We start from the raw sequence: 14,723 nt of genomic DNA, 5'->3' as shown, positions 1-14,723 counted from the left end.
GAGAATCTCTGCCCTAAGGATTCATTCATCCAGACATGAACCTATCCCATGGATGATTAATTTCTTTTTCAGCAAATGGGCACTGTGAACTAGGCCCAGCAGAATTATCCCAGCATAAACGGATGATTAAAATGAGTTTGATACGATAAATCCGTGGGATGTGGAAAGTTCCTGAACGAGTGAGACCAACGTCTGGTCCTTAGTGTGCTGCAGATGGGGGTGGATGCCTCGAGTTCCTGACATCCCTCCAGGAAAAGATGTTGAGGCTGATGGCTTCATTTAGGAATGAGGATTTTTATGTTTGTTCTCAATTTCAGCAGAAAAGGAATTTATAGACAGACATAAATAAATAAATAAATAAATAAATATATATAAAACATGTATTTTTTTGCCATGTGCTCACAGACACAACAAATATAAATACCTAACCATGCTCTCTAGAAATACATGATCTATAAACAGGTTTTTAAGGCCCCCTCTGTCCATGATAACATGAGGCAGTGCAAGGGAGCTGATGAGCCTTCCCTTGAAGCCAAGGTCCTCCTTGAGATGGTCTCCTTCCAGGTGACTATTTCAGCAGCTCCTCAGCAAATGCCATGTGAATTTGGTTTTATTCTGAGGCTGATGCTTCACCCGGTGATAACTTTCCCCCTGCTGTATACAGGCAGATTTGAATTTATTGGAATTTGGACTCTCCATCATGGAAGTGTTTTAAACCAGCAGGTTCAGCCCAGAAAATCACGTGCCAGCTCCACACCATCCATCTCTGAGCACAAATCAGCTCCCTGAACCTCAGTGGCAAGAGGGTTTCAATCATAAATTATATTTTGCTCTAAAAATGGGCAGAGTTGGGTTTGCATGGTTCAGCTGGCATCACACACATTGCCATGATCCCATGGGATGGGCTCCCTCTGCAGAAGCATCTTCTTCACAAGCTGTCCTTACACAGCCAGAAGAAGCACGAGCTTAACATCGTTATGTGATCTGCTGGTGGATCAATTCCTTTAATTTCTTGTGTTCCAAATCAAAGAGGAAAATAAATATCTGCATCTGTCAGCACCTTGAAAGATGGATCCGAGTTAGAAGATACGAAGGAACCTCCACAGTGGTCATGGTGAGCACCAGACTGGTCTTTGAGGCTGAACATCTCCTCCCTCTTCCAGTCCCACTCCACACTTGTGTCAACTAACACACTCTTGATTCCAGTCCTGCCACAGTATGACAATTTTTACATCGGTTGAGTTATTCGAGATGTTTTTAAAGATTTCTTGCTCATTTTGCTTAAGAGGAGAGGTCACATTGCACAGCTCTGTCCTATGAAAATCCACCAACAGAAACACAGAATGGTTGGGTTGGATGAGACCTTAAAGATCTTCCGTTTCCAACATCTTGGGGATACTTTCCACTAGCCCAGGTTGCTCCAAACCCTGTCTGACCTGCCCTTGAACACTTCCAGAGATAAGGCAGCCACAGCTGCTCTGGGCAACCTCTGCTAGGGCCTCCCCACCCTCACAGGGAAGAGTTTCTTCCCAATACCCCATGTGTCCCTGACCTCTGGCAGTGGGAAGTCACTACCCCCCATGGGAAGCTATTCCCCCTTGTCCTAGCACTCCAAACACTTTTTAAGCTATCAATAAATGAAAATTTTTATCCCTGGCACAGTCTGTGCATTTATTTAGTCAATACATCTGACTAGGAACCACAATCAGCAGCAAACACCGTCTACCTGGAAAAGGAAGGAACCAGCTCAGCGGAGAGGAAAAAAAGCTCAAGGGATTATGGTGACTTGGGAGAGGGATAAGGGCACTGGGAGCAAGCACCTGTGACTTGGAGAGCTACAGCAAGTACCATAGGACGAGGGATGGGCTTGCCAGATGCAGCAATTCTCCACACTGGGATTAAATTAAAGGGTAGAAAATTACATATGAGGAGAGTTGGAACTGGATGATCTTTCAGGTCCTTTCCAATTCAATCATATGATCATATGATACCTATGATACCAGAGGATATATAAATAATGTAACAGATTAGGGTATATCCTATTACATGTTATACATTCTATATTATAGTTATATATTTACTGTTCATCATCTAGAGAAACCCAGAAACAAATGGGTGGCAAATGAAGCCCCCCAGCCCCAGTCCTAGCCAGGACACATCCATGGACTCAAGGATGCTGGAAGGATGCAAGACAAAGCTCTGGGGGACCAAGCATGGATCCCAGAATCAGTGAGCTTGGAAAAGACCTCAGAGACCACCGAGTCCAACCTGTGCCTGATCCCCACCTCAGAGCACTGAGTGCCATGTCCAGGTGTTCCCTGGACACCTCCAGGGGTGGGGATTCCACTGCTCCCTGGGCAGTTCCAGTGCCTGACCACCCCTTCCATGAAGAAATTTCTCCCAATGTCCAACCCGAACCCACGCTGGCACAGCTCTGATCAGAGCTGTCCTTCCTTTCACTAATGTGCTTTGAAATCCTCCTACCCTGCTGATACCATTTAAACAGCTCTTGGTATATTGATTTTTATTAGTATAATTTATGTGCTCCAACCATCACCCTCTTTCCTCAAATATGAGTTGCATTTGATGGCTTTCTGCCAAATAATAAATCAATAACTTGTGCAGCTTGTTCCATCTCCACGGGTCATGTGGTCTGCAGCTGATGGCAACATTTTTCAGAGGGCAGCCTCTCTCCCATCTCCAAGGAAAACAGAAATTTGAACCGAGCCTCCCAGGACTCGATGGTTGACTTCTGATGGTTGACTTTTGTCTTCAGAGGCAATAAAGAGGCGTTAATGCCTAACCAGTGATGAGACACAGAAAAAAATCCTGGCTGGAAGGAAAGGAAGAGTGTTCCAAGCAGTAGGAGAGACCCTTTTTCATAATTTATTTGAAACTGAAATGTTCTAGATTGATGCTTTTTAAAACTAATTCACTCCCACATTAAGTAGAGTGAAGATTTAAGTAAGATGTCTAATATTGAAGTAAGATAGCTAAACTCCTTTTGGAGTGTCGTGTTCCTTGGGGGCTGATGCTCCTCAGAATCATGAGGTGAAATTCAGAAGTGTTTGAAGGTAGTGACCAGACCTCCAAGACCATCAAGTCACACCTTGCACCAAACACCACCACAATTTAGTCCAGGCTGTTGGATTTCTCCACCTATCGCACAGGACCAGTAAACCCCACAGACCTCCCTACATATTTATGGAGCTTTGGATGGCTGAGCAAACATTCCATAGGATGCGTTACGCAGACGAAATTCAGTTTCTCAATCTGAGCAGGCTGAGATTTGCTGGCTGGGACATCGAGCTCACCAGAGACCCCATCAGAAAATAGACTTTACTGAACATCTGAGCTCCTACCAGCTGATTGTACTCCCAATTCTGTAACTTTTTCAGCCTCAACCTTGGTTATTTATTGATTTTTTTAAAACAATTAAAAGCAGGCCCTTGAAACTGAGGTTTGGTGGGTAAGCAAAAGCTGGAAAAAGAGGCAGAAAAGAACCTTAATAGCAAGATCTGTTGGATGAAAACTACAGGATGAGTCCTCAACCATTGCAAAGCATCAGCTGAAACAGGGAAAGACTGAGAGAACCAGATGAGCTTCGGCAGGGATGGGGGAAGACTGGTGAAGACAAAGATGACAAAGTTTGGAGGAAGGGATACATAAAGAAATAAAAACTTGTACTCCTGGCCCTTAAACTGCCAAAGACCTGGAAACTTGGAGGGAGCTCAGATCATGGGTGGTATGGTACTGGTGACCTCCAAACTAAATCTTCATCCACAGCAATTATTTAGCGCAATGCCCTAAAAAAAAAACCCAAACAAAAGACAAGGTAGAATGCAAAAATGCTGTTTTCCTCTCCCAGAAGCACCTGTGTGTTCTCTGATTTTCAGGACAGCTCTGGGCTTATCTGCTCTGCACAGGAGGCCACTCGATGAGGGCACAGAGATGGAGCTGGGCTGGGTGATAGAAAATCACTGCAAAGGTGATGCTCTGACAGCACCCAGTGAGTCCAAGAGCAACGGGGACATGCCACCCAAAGCCACCAGCCTGAGGGAGGGACGACAAAGGACTCCCCACCCTCGTGCTGCCCAGAGTGGGGAGGCAGCAGCTGAAGCCACCAGCTAGAGCTCCTCACCCAACCACCCCCCAGGAACCTGCGATACCCAGGGAGGAGAAAACCACCTCTGCTCCACGACAGGGCAAGGTCACAACTCGTGCCATAGCCATGATCACCGATCTGGATCCAAGAGTAGACCAGGATTTATGAAGTCTTTACCCTTATTCTGTGATCAGCTGAAAGAGAGGAGGTTTCTCCTGCAAAAACAGCCTCAGTCACAGTACAAGAGGTGCTATATTTTTGGGAGACACCAAGCTGAAGATGGAGGATACCTCCTTGGTTGTTTGCAAACCACCAGAAATAGTGTCATCTTCAGACAAAAGGTTTATAAAAAGATTCACCAGACACATTGTTATGAGATTTCACCGTGGGGGAAAAAAAAAAAAAGGGAATTAAGGTTAAAATAATCCTATGGCTCTCCTAGAGGACTGTGGTGGGTATTTTGGTTTCCATAACATCAACAACATGTCATGGCAACAGTTCCATCATGGCTAAATGCAGTTCTGGCAGACAGGTTCTTTTAGGATTTCAAGAAAAATCCTTGGTGACTATTTAATTTTGTCACTTTTTTTTTTGGCAGAAGTGTCCGGGTATCTCAGCAGCCTCTCTTCAGCCTCCTGCAAGCTTTGGAGAGCTGAGGATTCAGAGAAGGATCTGTCCATTTCAGGTCCTCATCACCAAGACGTGAAAGAAACCCTTATAAAGACACAAACACCTCAGATAAATTCACATTTTGAATTAACGGAACCAATTTGCTCCCTAGAAACGTAATATTAACTCCCTAGTTTTCATTTGCAGACTCGTGACTATCATTAAAAACTCTTTGGACCAGTGTGAGGAAGGAAGGAGATTCTGAGGGCCCAAGACCTGAATAGGCATCCTTGAGTTTTCTTTTCCATTTTTTCTTTCTGCACTCCTCCACATGCAGACAGAATTGCAGGGAAAGTAAATGGTTAAACCACCTAAGGATCACTCACCCAAGGATCAGCGTTCATGCAGCTGCACAGATTACTTGTATTTATAGACTCAATCTATGCCAAGATGTCTGAATTTTCTAGCAGCAGAGCTTGCAGTGCTCCAGCCAGGATCCAGGAGGATGACGTGCTCTGGCATTAAGAATTGGAATGGGCCCTTTGCAGTTTGATGGTTCCACAACTGCTCCTCATATCCATACAGCACACACTGACTCCAGCGACTTCACATGCTTGACAGATTTCCAGGAGAAAGCTAATTAGCTCTGAAGCTGCTCCAAGAAGAATTATGGATTGCTGCACTCGGGACCTCTGCGTATCCCCCAGTGCTTGGGGGGAGCACTGACCTGCTAAGAAAACCCAGCCCAATAACAGGAATTCCCTCATAGGTGACGGCGTCTTGGAGGAGGCTGCTGAAACCCCACCTCAAGGAGGAATCATCTGTCTCCAGCTTTCAGGAAGGATCTTCCCTCCCCGAGTCTCTTCTAGGAAGTGCATGGCAACGTTTATAAAAAATCCAGCTGGTTTAGCTTTGTCATAGTATCAAAATTTGCATTTTTATGGTGGACAATGGGAAAATAAGCCTGTCCCTAGAAATAGACAGGTATTCCCATTCTTCAAGCATCTACTGAGTAAGGTGCACTGGCTTACAAAGGCCACTTAAAAATCTGAAATTAAATCTCTTTGAGAAGCTCTGTTCCCCCTTACTGATCAAAACCAGAGATTAAATAGAAACCACCAGACTCAAGAACAAACACTCCCTAAGTGACCCACTCAGGGATAGATCACTCGTTTTTTGAATATCCTCGTACTCTTCACAATTTTTTCTTCTGAATTTTCCCATCTCTGAGAACACTGGAGAAGCCCAAAATGAAACGATCAGGGTTTTTGGGAAGGGCTGGGTGAATTCTGTAATGATTATAAAGATTATAAAGAGGGTTACCCCTTGGCCTCCCCCAAGAAGGACTTCACCTGGAGAGAGGGCATGAAGACTGGCATGTAAAGAAAAAGACATTTTGAAGGTCTCTAACATATTTCCTGTGTTATACAGCCCAATAATAGTTGTCCATCCATGAAACAACACAAGGATGTTGAAAGAAACTTTCCGTTTTCTTGTCCTGCTTGCTGTTGGATAACAAATGAAGATGCCTCCTCCCATCATCCATCTAAACCATCTTGTGTGTGTTACCTGCTGGACTGCAGTCTGTGTTTTTGTTATCTCTTAAGTGCATCAATTTGAGGCTGGAAAGCAACACTCTGTCTTAAGAAACATAAAGCAAAGCCTAAAGTTCAGTCTTTCCTAATCTACCAGGCTACTGAAGGTCATAATGCTGTCAAGTCTGACCTTAAAAAATACGTGAGAGTGACATTTCCCCTCCCTCCCTACTGCAACACCAGAAGGCAAAAAAACACTGGAAGACTGGGGTGGCTTTTTCACTAGATACCAAAAAATAACTTTAATATGATATTAAATGGTATGGCAGCATGTCCAGGCAAAGGCAAGGAAGGAATTGCTCATTCCTTGATGGGCCCTCTGAGCACGCATCAAGGAGACAACAGAGCAGTGGTTAAGGTCTTCATGATGTTTTTGGAAGCCAAAATGTTTATTTTAAACCAGCAAATGTCTGGCTGGACATTATTTTACAGGTGGAAGTTTGTCATATGGTCAATTAGAAGTTAAATGTGAATAATTCAGTGTACACTCCTTAACAAAACAGAATTAAAGGGACAATTCCAAACTTTATCAGGGCCACAAAGTCACGTCAATACTCACTGGCATCAGGGAGTAAATATTTCTGGACTTACCTGTTCCAGTTTAAAGATGTGCTGGTTAAAGTAGTGCTGCAGGCGCTCGTTGGCAAAGTTAATGCAGAATTGTTCAAAGCTATTGTTTTCATAGTCTTCAAACCCAAAAATATCAAGCACCCCAATGGATAAGGTCTGCAAGAAAAGTAAGAGTGAGGATTAGAATAAAATCACATAAAGTGGATTATTTGTACACAGTACATAATCAAAAGCACACAGGCAGAATTAAATATACTTAACAGCAGGAATTTTACTGGAATTGTTGGTATTGTGCCATCTGGAAGACTCCTCCAAATCAGTGAAACAACACATAACTTTAGACATCTGGACAAAAGGGCTTCTTCTAAGAGAAAAGCCCTTTGAGAGGTGATTTTTTTTCTTATTTACAAACAAATGGCCATTTTTGAAGAAACCTCAACCCTGTTCCAAGCTATTCTATTGGATTTAAGAGTATTGATCTTCAGAAGGGAAAATGGGGATAGGCTTGGGAAACAAAGGCTTGCACTGTGAAGACAGCCCACAGGAACACACCTCCAAGGTGAGTGCATTGTCCAAGCAAACCTGCTCCATCTGCAAACCTCGAGAAGAAACTCCTGAACATCATGGCTTCCCATGGAAATAACCTTAAGTTCTCCTGGTGAAAACTAAAATAGTATCACAAATAAAGCATCCACCTTGCTTGTCAGATGGATCAGACGTTTGGGAGCATCGAGTCGCTCCTGACTCACTGAAAGGGGGGGGGGGATAAACACAAAAATATTAATGCTGCTGGGATAGGGAGTCCAAAGCCCTGAATAACACTTAGCCCTTAACTGCTGGCCCAGCCCTGCACATGTGATCTTCCCCTGTGCCACCTGGCTGTGTCTACATGGCTACTCTGTGCTCTGGCACCTTTTTCCACCAGCTCCTGTCAGTTTGGGATGAGGGATATGGAGAGACACCTCTGTGCTCCTTTAGTTCATGGGAAAGGGAGGTGTAAAGAGGGACCCATCCCATTATTCTTTGGAGCCTGTTGGCACTATGTGCCCTTCATTCTCTCTAATGAACTTCCAGAAGTTCACAATAGGGAAGTTTTTTCTTTTATTAAATCCGTAACTCATAATATAAATCGCAGGATTTGGCGAGTTACAGTTTTAAATAGCCCTTTTTTCCCATCACTTTGATGATTTTGTGAACCTCAGCCACACCTCACCCTAGGCATTTCCCCACATTGAAGATCCAATGCCTGTTTGGTCTCTAATCTACAATTACCTCTTGAGATGCTCATCAAGATGTGGGTGCACCAAGGTTTCCTACGTTGGCAAAGCGAGGTCAATGCTGCAGTGAATTCCCAGCTTGTTTTACGTCCTCCTACCCCACTCCTCTCCCACACCAGCCAGGCCAGGAGAGGCAGTGGAGCTCTGGCCAGATGTATGTTGGCCCACAGGTGAGTACAACCCATCACCTCCTGCTTTAGACTGCTTCCTACCCTTGATGGGAGTAAAAATGTGTAACTTTCTCCTTTGTGTAGGTACTGGTTTTCATAAAATTCGAGCCTTCTGCCTGTCAGATGGATTTGGGAAACCCAGAGGAAGAGGGACAAGGGGACGTGTCAGCAAATAAACTTCATCCACTGAGGGAGCTGGGGTGAAGAACAAGTTCAGGATACAATTTCTGCTGCAGCTTCCAAGCCTGTATAGGACTGTTGTGTTAAACACCTAACTCATAAATAAAACTCATACTGTGCCTACGCAGAAAGGCTGCTGTCATCAGAAAAGGAGTGAAGAGCCTGGAGGACACATCTGGGGAGAGCTCCACCAGCAGTTTTTTAGAGCGCCGTGCTCTGGGAAACAACCAAAGCCACCTCACCTCACGCAAATACTTCGTTCATCTGTTAAAATTAATTAATTAATTAATTAATAAGAGAGGTAAAAGCATTAGCACTAGTCAAATGAGCCAAACCTCAAGTAGGGAGGAGAAATATTGCCTCCCCTCCACCTCAAAGGACCTGAGAGCTGCCGGATGCCCTTGTTTTAGTTCTGTTGGTGTTAACCTGCACTCTGGATTTTCTAAGACTTCCTTACTAAGAGCAGCTTAATCTAAATGGCAGGAATCTAAACCAGACTGTCCACAGGCCTCTCCACACTACCTTTTGTCCATTTTCAATGCATCACATAATGTAGGAGGAAAATATTCCTTCTGTACCCGACTCCTGACCAGGGAACCACCTACGGCTGGAGCAGGCATGGCTGCTGTGGGCAGACAGAACACTCAGCTGTCAGCTGGAGCTTTGTCTGACCTGGACCCTGGCCTCTGGGACAAGCCAAAACACAACAAAAAGCATTTAAGCAGCACAAAGATAAGTCTCTAACCCATTTTCCAAGAGCTCATTGACTACTTCATCTTTTGTCCAGGCTTTTCTCCCTATTCCAGGGCCAGACAGTCTCTACCTCCCTGATGCTGTGACAAGGATGAAGGCCCTTGGCCACTTTCCCAGAAGTTTGCATCACTTGGCAAAACACTCATGAGAAACAGCTCTTTGACCAGAAGATGGAAATTGGGAACAACTGGAACAAGGACTGAGACTGGCAGAGGGATTCACTTTCACCCATTGCTTCCCAAGGTCCAGCACCTTGTCCTGCTTGTCCCGATGGATATGGCAACCCTTTTGTTCACCGGGCAGAAATCTGCATCATCTCTTTTTAAAATACATCTCAGGAGGAATTCTTCTTAAACACTCTGTATGATTAATGGATCACATTTTATCTATACTATCCATGGAAAAATTTATGATGGAAACAGCACAAGGTGACTTTTTTCATCTCCCTTCACATCATCCTTACAAATCCCAACCCCAATCACCCCACTGCTGCTCAAGCTCAAGTTTCAAAAAATTCCCCTACATAAAACTCTCTATTCCATCATATACAAACCACACTTGGGAGATAAAATGCTCACACTTCCAGACTATTCATGGATTTACTGACACCAGCTTCCAAAAGCATCATGTTTATGCCCTGTGGAAATAGTTAAGACCCTGCCATGAGTGAAGACTTTCAGATGAACAAGGTCTTTAAGCTCTCACAAACTTAATTTCATATGAAACAACTGAGCACAAAAACCTTCTCCCTTTTTTCCAAACCCGGTTCATTTACTGCATTGAAACTCCTACCAAATACATTTCAATGTGGGCGTGGAAATACACTTATAAAGCAAAACAAAAGAGTCATATATAGCAAAAAATAGTCCTGTCAGTTACAAAAGAATCTTATGGAAGTATTATATTTTAAAGCTGTGTTTTGGGGTTTTTTTGTTTTTTTTTTTTTTTTCTGACACCTAAAATTAAACACACACAGAACTATAAAAAATAATCTGCATTTCACAAAACCATTGCAGGTATCAAACCACACGTCCAGGAGGAGGATGGTTAATTCTGCTGTGGTTGCTGTACAGAGTAAAACAGCATTTTTCTCACATCCCTGTGTTTGTAACTCCCGAACTCCTCCAGAATACAGATTTTAAACTGTGTGGTTTCTTGCAGTTTCATGCCAGAGAAACCCAGGCAGAGCTCTGCAGTGAAACAGTCATTTGTCCTCTGCTACAATGCTCCCAAAAGAACGAGGCCAACGGATGCCACTTGGGAAAACTTTAAAACCTGAGAAATTTGGAATTTATGGCTGGTTTTCTGCTCTCTGTCCCCGATAAAGCAGCAAAAAAGTACTAGTACAAAGTCAATTTTTGTAGCAAGGTGGAAAAAACACCATTTCCATTGACATATACAGGAATTAATTTTGCTACACTGCTTGTAAAAAGTGAATAATCTGGGTGGGTTTAGGATTACATTTGCAGCCCAATATTTTAAAATATAATCAGAGGAGTTTAACATTTACAAATCTTTTAAGTCTTCAGCTCCAAATCCATCCTTTGAATAGGTGCCATGAGGAAGTCACACAAAGATAATTTAGACCTCGACTTGCTGAGTCTAGTTTGTGTGTTAATGCTGTTTCTTTATCTAAACAAATATATAAAATTGAAGTGTGTGACTGCATTAATTAGCATATCAAAATTCCTGTGATTAAAAGTGCATACCTGTGAAGATTTTTAAAATTTGGGTGAACCCTGGGTCAGTGAGCACTTCTGCTTGAGATGATGAAAAATGACCTCATAGTTTTCTTAAAATGTCTCAGCCATGACATTTAAACACAGAGCATGAGTTTTAAGGACTTTTGGCAAAAGATGGCCTTGAAGCTCTGTGCTCTCCAATTCCCAAAGTGTCAATAAATAGGGATCACTGGAGCTGATTTATGTTGCCCTGCTCCGTGTTGGTGATGTAATTCCACCATGGAGGTATATTTTGACAATCACAAATAGGTTTGCTTCAAACGCAGGGGGGAAAATAAAAAAATCTTGTTTATTAGCACTTTAAATTTTTTTCTCTCTTTTCATTTTAGTAATTTCTTTTCATTTACAATACTCCAAAACCTATACCGTAAAAAAATCCCTCCCCAAAACCACCCCAAAATCCATCACCACTTCACCAAAAGGACCACATCACCTCAATGATGACCTATTATATAAAGTGAAAGGCAGTGATTTGCTACAAACTTGGAAACTGGGACCTAAAATTAATGAACTGATGCACATTGAACACACTGCACATTCGACAATTCTTCCTCTGCTTCGGGTCAAAAAGCCAAGAATTAACTGGTTGGTTGAATTTGAATGAATTTTCTTCATGGCCATGAGTCCTTCATGAATGCAACCAGGAATTTTTCTTCATGGCCATTGATTTTAATGAATTTTCTTCATAGCCATGAGTTCTTCATGCATTCAACCACAGTTTTTTCTTCATGGCAAATAATTTTCATTTCCTTCACAGCCATGAGTTCACCATCATCTCCATGTATGCAGCACATCATCCAAAAACAGCAGCAGGGTGATTTGGGAAGAAATCAAGATGTTTCACAAGAACCAAATGGGAAAAGATTAAAAACACCCTTGGAAATGCCTTTTAATCCACCACTCTATCATCTTTGAAGAAGTGAGATGGACTTCTAGCAATTCCTAACCTGATTTATGGAAGGGGAATTCAATAAGAGGCTCTGGGAGGTTTACTAATCTTGTTCTCAAGAGAAGGAAAAGTCTCTGACCTCATTAATAATGGTCAAATTTCAGACAGTTTGCAGGGAACCATGAGAACATAAAAGGAACTAAAAAGGAACTGAGAGAAGATGAAGGAAAAAGGGAGTCGGAGCAAATCTGACCCATGGCAGCTCTGCCATTACCATAAACCAGGAGGTATCAAATAACTTATTAACTCAGGTCAGAAATAATAGGCTAGAAATCCTGTCACCAAGCAAGATAAGCCAAATCCCACTGTGTTTTCCCAAAATATTTCACTGTACGTTTAACTAAATTTGGATACCAAAGGTCTGATTTACATCTTTCAAATATTTGCTGGACAATATGGAGGAACAACGGCCGAATGTTTATTTTTTTTTGGCCCAGCTTCATCTTTTGATCTTCTCCTTACTGCTGATATCAAATAAACACATACTGGGATCTGAAAATTATCTTGGTTCCCATTGTCCCACTGAAATCAAATCTATACTAATGAAGAGAGAAACTTCTGTATTAATTTTTCTTCTCAATTTCTCCCAAACATTCTCTGAATTGAGATGGAGTCTTGTTTTACCTCTGCATAATGTGATTATTATAAAAGAAAGCTCTGTGCCCCAAATCCATCATCTGATGCTCTCTGAACCTTCCCAACCTGCAGGATTGTTGCAAAATGCATCTTAAAAAGTCAGAGGAATATCAGTGTCAAGCATGGACTGGGATTAAGCCAGGACATTTGCCACAGGTTGACTCATATATTATTCAGCCACTGTACACTTGGGAGCTTCTGAGGTGCAAGGCTCTATTTTGCTCTCATAAATCAGAGACTTGGTATGTTGAAGTGATTTTTTTGGCTGGTGGATGCCAGCAGGGAGATGTCATCCAAGTGCCAAGGTCTTGCCTTGCAGCAAGAAAGTATTCCCAGGGTTTGGAGATGCCACTGCTCCCAGTTCACCTCCCAGTTACTCACTGGTGTCGCCCAACCTCGAAACAATATATGGGAGGCTAAGAAGAACCTGCATACTCATCTGGGGCTTCTTCAAGAATGAGCTGAGAAGGATTTCAGGAGGATTGGGAGCTGGTAGGAAAAGCCATTAATCACTGTTGGCTCTGTTTGTCCATGGTGGTGATTCTTGGTTGGAGCCTCAATGGCAGCTGCAGAGCCCAGGATGTCCTTGGACACTTGGCAGCAATGTCATTCCTCCAGGGCAAAGGAGCAGCTGTTCCCAGCCCTGCCCAGTCCAGGGAGACATTTCTGCTCTGCCTGTACTGAAATGACACAAGCTGGGGGCTAAAAATAGGGCTGAGGAGGTGACCTGGTAGAACTGCTCAAGAGAAAATTGGCTGGTCAATGTTTAACCAAGCTGCTTTGAAATGCACATAAATCTCTTCTTTACCATCTCCACCCCTAAAATGGGGAGGATTTGTGCATTTTCATGATTACTGGGGGATTTGTGGGAATCAATCCAATTAACAGAGGACTCTGAAGATAAACTGAACTACACCTGTGCCTAGAGCAGCAGACATTTCCTGGTGTTCTGTGCATTGGCTTTCTGCTTCAGAAACTCTGGCCCAAGTACAGCCCAGGATGACCCCCCTGGATCTGGGTACAAGCACATTCCTGCAGCTCCAGGTCCTGAGCATTTGCCAGCATGGGTGGATCTGCTCTGGCACAGGGGCAAACCCAGCTCCTGGTGCCTGCTGCCTGACCTGGATATTACTGTTACGATTTGGGGTGAAAAAAAAAGGGTCAGAAACCTGTGAATTGTGAATTCATGAGATGACACGTGGAGGTGGGCAAGGGGGAAGGTGGTTATATTCCATAGGAGTCTTGGCTGGAGGAAGCAGAACGTTAATGTGCAGCATCCATGCTGGCAAAAAGCAGGAATTTGGGCTGTTCTGGCTCTTACCTGCTGAGATTTGAGGTTGCAAATGGAAGTTTAATGGCCCATAAACAGCTAATGTGGTGCCTCACTTTCACAGCCATGCTGAGTAAGCACGCAAGAGTGTCCTAGACTGATTTGCATTTAAATATTACAGAACAGATAATAATTTTAAAAAATCATTGGGTCATTAATAAAATATAATTAGCATTTGAGATGCATTTCCTTGTCAAAACAAATACCCTTTTCTGCTTCACCAAATATGTAAACGATGTGGTTTGTTTTTTCCTGACAAAACTTTAGATGACTTGGAAAAAAAATCAGGAAAGAACACAACATTTGTGGTAAAATATTAAACAGAGGGAGAGGCAGCATGTGCAGTCAGAAGGCTCACTGGATGTTATCACTGTAACAACCCTTCTTTGTCAGAAAAGCATATAACCAGATTTCATAGGCATGTTTTTATTTCCAGTCCACAATTACGCTCTACAATCCCTTTTTGGAATTAAATAAAGGAGTGACCACACTGAGAGTCTCTGCAACTTCAGTCCTATGGCACAATCCAAATGTCAGTGCTCAGTGAAAATCCTCCTTTTGGCAGCTGTGACTTTAGTTTGGATGCACAACCCCCAAAAACCCCCAGATGCTGCTGGACCATGTCCCAGATTCCCAAGCCAAGGGGAGCTGGAGAGCTGGAAGTGCCTGTGTGCGTGGACATGGATTTTGGGGTCAGTATCCCCCAGTCACAAGGAGTTAGAGGGTAGAGAGGACGTCCTAGGTCACAGCATCCAGACCCTGCTATTGCAGAAAACTTCACGTCACTCTTTCCAGCAATTCTTTGGC

General features: G+C 43.1%; 1 protein-coding gene across 1 annotated transcript in view; it reads right to left on the bottom strand.

Annotated features, from left to right (window-relative positions):
• The window catches only part of MYO9A (myosin IXA), a 140,497-nt gene that overhangs the window by 53,190 nt on the left and 72,584 nt on the right, over positions 1–14,723 (bottom strand). The window contains exon 11 of the mRNA XM_062501128.1: positions 6,901–7,035. Coding sequence (XP_062357112.1) covers positions 6,901–7,035 — 135 coding nt within the window. The remainder of the gene's footprint in view (positions 1–6,900; positions 7,036–14,723) is intronic.

This window comes from Cinclus cinclus, chromosome 13 (assembly GCF_963662255.1).
Source record: "Cinclus cinclus chromosome 13, bCinCin1.1, whole genome shotgun sequence".
Taxonomy (NCBI): domain Eukaryota; kingdom Metazoa; phylum Chordata; class Aves; order Passeriformes; family Cinclidae; genus Cinclus; species Cinclus cinclus.
The sequence above is the reverse complement of the archived record's forward strand: the minus strand, read 5'-3'. Positions and strand labels throughout refer to the sequence as shown.